The following is an 8,416-nucleotide window of genomic DNA, read 5'->3' on the forward strand; positions in this document are numbered from 1 at the left end:
AAGAATTCGTTCTTTTGAACAAATCGTTCACTCACGAGCCAACACTCGTCTCCTGGTGGGCTCGAGGTGGGAGTCGCAAAGGGGGTTCAAATAAAGAAATGAAAAAGTAAACAAACCCTACATGATGTCCAAGTTCCGTCGCAGGTTGATGACGACTAATGTGGGGATGTCGTAACATCATGCGTCGAAGAATGGAGTTGTAGTAAAATTGCTCATTGACTATCTCATAGTGGTTATTCGGCAGATTTTGCATGATGGGTAGTTGCGAAATTCTGTTATTAACGCGCATCATATTTTGAGCATCTGAGCGTGTTACCTATCTTAGCATAGCATTGTAGCTCAGTTGCATTTCTCAATAGTGTTGACAGAGAGACGTGTCAGAAGGGAGGCAGTTTTGCAAGGCACAAATTTGCCTCGCATCAAGGTTGAACGGGCTTTGGTTGTCTCGATACTGAGCGAGGTAACAACAGTTTCTTCAAGTAGATCTTCGAAAGTCGAGGTGCTTGCGAGGCATTCGCAACATGTTGAACATTCCAACTCAGTCGTTCCCTGCGCCGAGTTCCCAGCAGCGGGTAGCTCGGCCCGGCCAGTCTGGGAGGAACAAGGTAAGAAAGACACAATTAATGTAACTTCTTGTTCGTACACATTTGCAAAAAAATATATATACTTCCTAAATTTTAGGTCGCCTTAAAACCAGGCCACAGTCTTATGGACTGGATTCGGTTCTCCAAAAGTGGAAAAGATCTAACCGGGTTGAGGGGACGTCTGATTGAAGTTACTCGCGAAGAATTGCAGAAACACAACACCAGGAATGACTGCTGGACTTGTATACGAGGTAAGCATCCCCTAACTTCCCGAGAGACGTCAACAATCTTAACCGAAATGTTAAGATTGTGACCACAGACAATGTCAGACATAGAAGAGTCACATTGACAACTTTTTCAAAACTTTTAATAGAAAAATAAATCCGAAAAACACACACGCTATTTTGTGTACTATTGACCCTTAATATCTGATATCATTGACTATCAACTGGCAGCATTGATACAGGAATTAATATCTTATGTTTGTAGGTATGGTATATAATGTTACCTCTTATATGGACTACCACCCTGGAGGAGAAGATGAGCTGATGAAAGCAGCAGGCATAGATGGCACTGACCTTTTTGACCAGGTGTGAGACAGTCTTAATGCATGGCACTTCATGTACGCAAGTATACATGGACATATTTACTCGCTGTACTTTAAAGTGTGTTAAATGGTTGGCACCTGGAGGGTCGAGTCAGAGTGATCATTTTGAACTGATGCTAATGAGACTCATCACTGTTTGCTCACAGGTCCATCGGTGGGTAAACTATGAGTCCATGTTGAAAGAGTGTCTGGTGGGCAGGATGGCTACAAAACCCACCACGGCAATTAAAGGTATTTTCAATACAGTATTGGGGAGAGTTATAAAAATCTCAACACATCAGGTTTTTGATATATTTTCAAATTTTTCAAAGTTTGATCCATAAAAAGTTTGTGCAGTATGGATTTTACCATGCGTTTCATAGCTATGACATAACAGAAAATAATTCCATCTGTTGTTGAACTTTAATTAATAAATATTACTAAATATACTGTATTACTGTACTACATACATTAAACATCATAGGTAAACTGTTGAGTTCAGTCACGTGAAGAAAAAAAAAGAAATCAACTTGACTTCTACTTTAAGATACTTTTTTCTCAGGGGATTGACTTCTACTTTAAGACAGAATACTTTTTTTCTTAGGGTATTGAAGGGTTCAGGAAACTAATATGCAACTTCCCCATTAGTTGAAACAACCTCACTGTAATTTTGGTTTCATCATTTGGCTATTAGAATGAATGACAGAACCAATGATTTTTTTGTTTGAATCAATATGTGGGCTAACTAACTAATTGAGTCGCTTTTCTGGCAAAACTGAGAGAAATTGGCTACGATACTGGGTATCAAGATCATTACCCATCAGAAACAGCAAAGGCAAAAGAAAGCAATCTTCAAATTGCAACATCAAATGTCTGTGCATCAGAGCACACCCCTGTTGTGTTCCAGTACAGAATTGCAATACATCAAAATACCTGACAAAAGTAATTAACATTAATAAGCAGATATTTATGCACATTTGATCTGTGTTATTTTTCACAATACCCTCCACCACCATCATTTTCTCCTCAGCAATGATCCCACCACCCCAAGCTGTCTTCACCCCCTCGAACCAAGTGTCTCGTCTGCCTGTCAAAGACTCTCGACCTCGGTATGAGAACGCATTAAAAAAAAAATCAACCATATCAACTGTTTTTTTTTTTTTTTTAACTGCTGTCTCATCTCCGTGTCATTTGTACAGATACGACTGGTTCCAAACAGCAACAACAGTTCATCTGGTTATCTATACCCAAAGAAAGGTAACGTCTCATCTGCTCTGTATGACTCTGTCATAGGTGAACAACAACAACAGGATTATAAATCTACTTGTAATTTTGACCTCACTATCATCATTTGGAGACTTTGGTTTTGTTTAGTATTTTGAGGTACTAAATATCAGTAAAAAATGTACTGTATATTTACTGATGGAATGATGACCAAATGAAACAGAACTTGACAACTTGTTAATAAGTGATTGTTCATTTTCCCCTCACTTTTTTTTTCCTGCTAGGAGGTTACCCTTATAAAAAATAAAAAAAAACACCTTGTATTTTTTTTTCTTCCTCCTAACACAATATTATAATATTCTCCTTAGATCCCCATTTCTGGGTGCACCGTCGTTGATCTTGAGGATGGCGTACTACGAGTAGAAGTACTGCTTGGGAAAATGTCCTACATGGTACATTTACGTAAGTAGTTATGGCAGATTGATTGTACTTTTTTTCTAGCAATAATGCAATTTGTTATTTGTTTCAGTTGGTTGTAGAAAATGTCAGCATTACAAATGCAGTTCTGGCCTGGGAAAGTTTAAAATAATTAGCCTTTACATATTACAGCCTTCTTTTAGTATAAAAATATCCTCATTGTCCAATCGATGTTGAGAAATCCTGTTCATTCTATGTTGTTTTAGGTCTTTCAGAAAATGTTGATGGAGACGTTGCTGGTAAGATACGCGAAGTTGATTCTTTTTTTTTTTTTTTTTACAGCACAAACTATTTTACTCTGTTTATCTACAACAATATGAGGGGATTAAAGATTTGCATGGTCATGATGGCCCTCTAGCGGAAACCGTCACTACATATAATGTTGCCCACAACAAAAATCAGTGTGATACCTTTCTGCAAAACAATTTCAGAAGGTGTATATGGCTTAATTTGTCTTTGAATGTACTGCTTATTTGTCACCAGTTCACACTGCCTTCTCCGTGGGAAAGATCCAGGTGACCATCCGCAAGCAGGCAGAAGGAAAATGGTCAAGTTTTGGTCAGCCTCTGGAATTCCACAATACATTTTTAAGCAAAAAAGACAGAGGTGAGTTTCAAATTCGTAGAAAAAATGCAACATTATTATTATATTACCTTATGCTCATTTGGTTCCCAGCTGACTTTAGGCCAAGGGCTCCTGTGTTCGCTCTTCTGGACTATGATGTAGAGTGGCAAGATAAAAAAAATAATAAAAAAATCCTACAGACCACATGAAGGGAAAAGTTATGGTTAAATAAAACCAGGTTAAACTTTTTGACAAATTTAATGTTTGTTCCTATTTTTCTAACCACATGAGCTAACGCTGGAAATGATTTTTTTTTTTTTTGCAGCTTCTTTCTTTCGGGATTGTGTGTTGGTGTCGAAGACTGAGGTGAACCATAACACGAATGTGTTTCAATTACAACTTCCACGTGGGACTGTCATGCATGTGCCTGTTGGCAAACACGTCTACCTCAAATCCCTCATTCAAGGTACCACCCCAAATTAGCTCTGTGTTCAGAAGCAAGATATATTTGAAAGAGTAAACTTGTGTATAGGAATTAGTTACTGTTGGTTAGACCTTAGCCTATCTTTGTGATTATATTTTCAGAATTGAATGGTCATCTTTAACGATGTTACTGATCTTAGCAGGATTTTATTTTTAAGGAAAACAAAAAACATGTCTTAGGTCAGAGGTTATGTGAGGGATGAACAGAAAAATACTCAATTGATGCATTCTTTCCCAATTTAAGCTTTAACTTGTGTTTTATGTGCCTTATACAGATGCAGAGGTAGTGCGACCATACACCCCAATTGACCAGGGTCTTTCAATTGGTCCCAATACCTCCTCAGAAAAAACAGACCTCTACCTCATGATTAAGGTTTATCCGGATGGAGCACTGACTCAACATCTCAACAGCTTACACGTAGGTAAGTCTTTGCCTTTTTACTACTGTAAGTGATTATTTAATTCAGCTTTTATCTTTCCGACAGTTTTAGTAATGTTCATTGTTACTTTGTTTGCCATAACCTTTTAGGTGACCATGTATCTGTGAGCGGTCCAGAGGGTACCTTCAGTCTCCGCCCCCTTCGTGATACCACAGTGCTTTACCTTTTAGCAGCAGGCACAGGCTTTACTCCAATGTGTCGTCTCGTTCGAGTGGCCCTACAGGAGATCAGCACTATCAGGTCTGTTTAAAATAAAATTATCCATCAATGTGTTAATCCTTAAATTATCAATTGTTTATTTCAGGAAAGGATTAGATTAAATTAAATTAAATGGGCTGAGAAAATTTACCGATATGCAGTAATTTAACACTGGTTGAATGATTTCTTCACATTCGTTTTTATATAGGTGAAAGTGCAATTTTGTATTTGTGAAAGTATTTTCATAATAAACGTGGCTTAGGCCTCAGCACAAAAAGTGCAATTTTTTTTTTTTTTTGCACAAAATAGAACATCTGTTAAATCCGCAGAGAGGTAAATTTGCAAATGCCACACTAATATGCTCACTATATGTTTTTGAGCCTGTGGGTACAATGTTAGTCCAGTGGGATGGGGAAAATCCAAAATAAACTTGTACGCTCAATTTTTGTTTTTAAAAATCATACTTCTTATAATTATGCCACACTGTAAAAAGAATAGTTCAAAAGTGCAAACACAAATTGTTTTTGATGAAGATATGAAATCGTCTGACCACAACTATATGTGTACCTCTCCAGGAATATCCAGTTGCTTTTTTTTAACCGACAAGAAGAGGACATCCTGTGGCGAAGGGAACTGGATGAGCTAACTGCTAATGATGAAAGGTAATCAATGTGTTAAAACCTTTTCTTAGACTTTCCCAGTTGTTATTGACAGTCAAAAGGTATGCATTTTTTTTATTTTAGAGCCTTGTCGTGTAGGTCAAGCAGCAACTCCAACAAGATAACACAAACAATTACAATTATCAGTGTATTCATGTTCATGTGACTCTGTCAGATTCCAGGTGAAGCACATCCTCTCAGAGCCGTGTGAAAGTTGGACTGGCAAAAAAGGCCGTGTGGATGACGCAATAATCAAGGATGTTCTCGCAAGGCCAGAAGGGTCAAAGTGCTATGTTTGTGTATGTGGCCCCACTCTCTTCACAGAGCAGACAGTCAGGTATGTAACACTTGAAAAAGTTATTTGGATGTCGTTGTGGGTTATTTTGACAAGGCTAAAGGTTAAACACGCATACTGTGCACAAGATAAACTAAATTTTACGATTCCTCTGTCAGGTTGCTGAAGCAGCAAGGCTTCAGTGAAGAGGAGATCCACGCCTTCCAAGGCTGATGTTCTCTGTTTCAAAGCTGCAAAGTACATTCGAGTGGCAATCAGACTTCAAGTCAACTCCTTGAAACATCAAGTAAAAGTCCAAACGGAGCTCCTGGAATCTTCGAGTGAAATTGAAAACCACGATTCAGTGCTAAAACTGCTGTGATATGAACTTTCACTGCCAGCTGCTTTCAGAGAAATCAACCCCACTTTGTCAGCAGTTTTAGAGCATTTTGACTGCCCTCCCTCTACAAGACCCATAGAGTATCGTTTTCTATGACCATGATGGGAAAAAGAAGTGCCAAATTTCATTCATGAACCAGTTAATTTTTTTTTTTTTACTCCTCTAGATGACACCATCTTTTCAACATTGGGCTGAAAGTACACCGACTTGCCATTTCTTAAATACCTTCATTCAAGCCAAAAGTATAACAATACCAAGGAAGTAACTTTGAGGCTTCATTTTCCCATCACTGATATTTTTACCAGAAGAAAGAATAGACTGTCACCTGGAAGAAATAGTTTCATTCTTTCTTCTTTTGGTCAGCAATAGACTATGTTGGTTGACCCAATAGACCTTAAACACACAGGGAGTTTGATGGGTTTTTATTTGTTGCTGTTTTCCTTTAGAGGCAACAGCTGACAAGTGGTTTGTTTCTGTAAAATATTCTCAGGGCATTGACTTATCACAACCGGACTGCTCTGTATGCTGTAGATGTTTCACCTTTCGTTCGAGTAGACTTAATTGGTTCATGCATACAATCTTGGCAACTGCACAATGGACTGCACCAACCTAACTTGTATAATTGGGGGTCTGCCTCTAACTTGGATAAATAGGTTTTTCAAAGTGCAATAGTGCTGCTCCTCAGAAAAAAAAGTAAGTTGGCTGTAACGAATTTTGATCCAACCAACCAATCAGAGGATGGAAAAATGCACAAGTCATCCAATGCAAATTCTAGCAAATTTGTGAAATCACATTTGAAACTGATCACAATTTCTAGTACATCAAACCCATCAAGACCTAGCCATTTTTAGAATTTATCCTCACTAGGGTCACAGATTTATTACAGTAGTACTGTTACAATATGATTCTGTAGAGTGTAGACTCTGGGCAGATTAGATTGACATGGCGTAGTGTCACAATCACATACAGCACAAAAAACACACTGACTGAATTGGATAGACTGTTGGGAATAAACAATCAAACAAGTGTTAGAATTTACAGTGCTTATAATATTATTATTAGAAGCAAGCATATTATTTAAGATAGCAAAAAAGCCCTTACTGGTCCAGACCATTCACTACTGTTGAAAATCATGTCCTTCCTCTTAACAATTACACTTGAGATTTAAAGTATTTTTAGCATTCTAATGTGATAAAATGTGATAATGTTGAATGGGTATGAATTCTTGTATAATCCACAGTTTATGTTACATAATTAAACGTGTGTCAAGTACATGAAAAAGTTAAAGTAAATGACAAAGACAGAAGATACAAGTGAATGCAATTTGAACTAAGCAAGTACTGTATGCAAGCGTAGCACTGGATCTGTTGCAGTCATGGAGGGTCTTATGCTTGTTGACTTGATTCTGAGGAAGATAGACATGTAACTGCTGTGGAAAAAAATGCCATGCTATATAACAGGTTGTACTGTCCCCCATGTAATTTATTTTTATAAAACTTATTTAAAAAATGACCAATCTAAATCTTTTTTTTTAATTGCAAAATTACAATGACCAAACCAGTAAGGGAATCTACGATGTTGTCGATTGACAGGAAGAGACCTGGAGTGATGGTGGATTTGACCGTGACAATAAAAGATTTGTTCCAAAGAGGCCAAACAATGTTTTCATGTATAGATAGATAGATAGATAGATAGATAGATAGATAGATAGATAGATAGATAGATAGATAGATAGATAGATAGATAGAGATAGATGTATGACCAGTAATGTTTTGAGGTTGATGACTGAGGTGAGCGTGGGTTGCTACTCTGTCACTACCATAGTCACGAGTCTTTGGTCGAGTGGTTAACGTCATTGCCTCTGACACGATGGGGATAGTGTTCGAGACCAGCCCTTGGGCTGTACTTTGTCAATTTTCTCTCACTTCTGCATAAAGATTGTGACTCTTATTTTTCATTAATTTTTTTCCTTTCGCTTGTTTAATACTGCTTCATGATTCGCTGAGGTCTCAGGAAGTGGGCGGGGCAATGAGAATGAAATCCGATTGGTTGGAAAGGGGGCGTGGTGATGCAGACGAGGGGTCCTTTTGATTGGTGGATGGCGTGGCGTCGTCAATTTAGAATTGCCTTCCGATTGGCTGATGGGTAGGTGGGCGTGATCAGGCCAATTTTAGCTGCGCTCTGATTGGTCAGACTGAATTTGGGCAGAGGTAGGAGGCGGGCAAAGTGGCACTTCGGTTTTTGAAGGGTTTTCAGTCTTGAGGTGAGCGTGGGTTGCTCTTTTGTTACTGCCATAGTCACGAGTCTTTGGTCGAGTGGTTAACGTCATTGCCTCTGACACGATGGGAATAGTGTTCGAGACCAGCCCTTGGGTTGTACTTTGTCAATTTTCTCTCACTTCCGCGCGTGTGGCACTTTCAGTTCCATGATTTTTCCCTAATGCGGTGGCCTGTCACGTGGTACGCGAGTGTGCAAAGCGCCATTGGACGAGCAGGCGAGGAAGATTTGAATTGGCGGATGTGACGTC

The 8,416-nt window shown here is 38.5% G+C and overlaps 1 protein-coding gene across 1 annotated transcript; it reads left to right on the forward strand.

Moving 5' to 3' along the window:
- On the forward strand, nt 1–7,401 carry LOC119135950 (cytochrome b5 reductase 4). The gene is made up of 15 exons (XM_037273980.1): nt 1–605; nt 682–835; nt 1,074–1,174; nt 1,338–1,422; nt 2,201–2,279; nt 2,370–2,427; nt 2,763–2,856; nt 3,078–3,110; nt 3,355–3,477; nt 3,761–3,901; nt 4,194–4,340; nt 4,448–4,598; nt 5,132–5,218; nt 5,391–5,552; nt 5,669–7,401. The coding sequence occupies exons 1-15, from the start codon at nt 522–524 to the stop codon at nt 5,721–5,723; spliced, it is 1,554 nt and encodes a 517-aa protein (XP_037129875.1). The 5' UTR covers nt 1–521; the 3' UTR covers nt 5,724–7,401.
- The last annotated feature ends 1,015 nt before the right edge of the window (nt 7,402–8,416 follow it).

Source organism: Syngnathus acus, chromosome 16 (assembly GCF_901709675.1).
Source record: "Syngnathus acus chromosome 16, fSynAcu1.2, whole genome shotgun sequence".
Classification (NCBI taxonomy): Eukaryota; Metazoa; Chordata; class Actinopteri; order Syngnathiformes; family Syngnathidae; genus Syngnathus; species Syngnathus acus.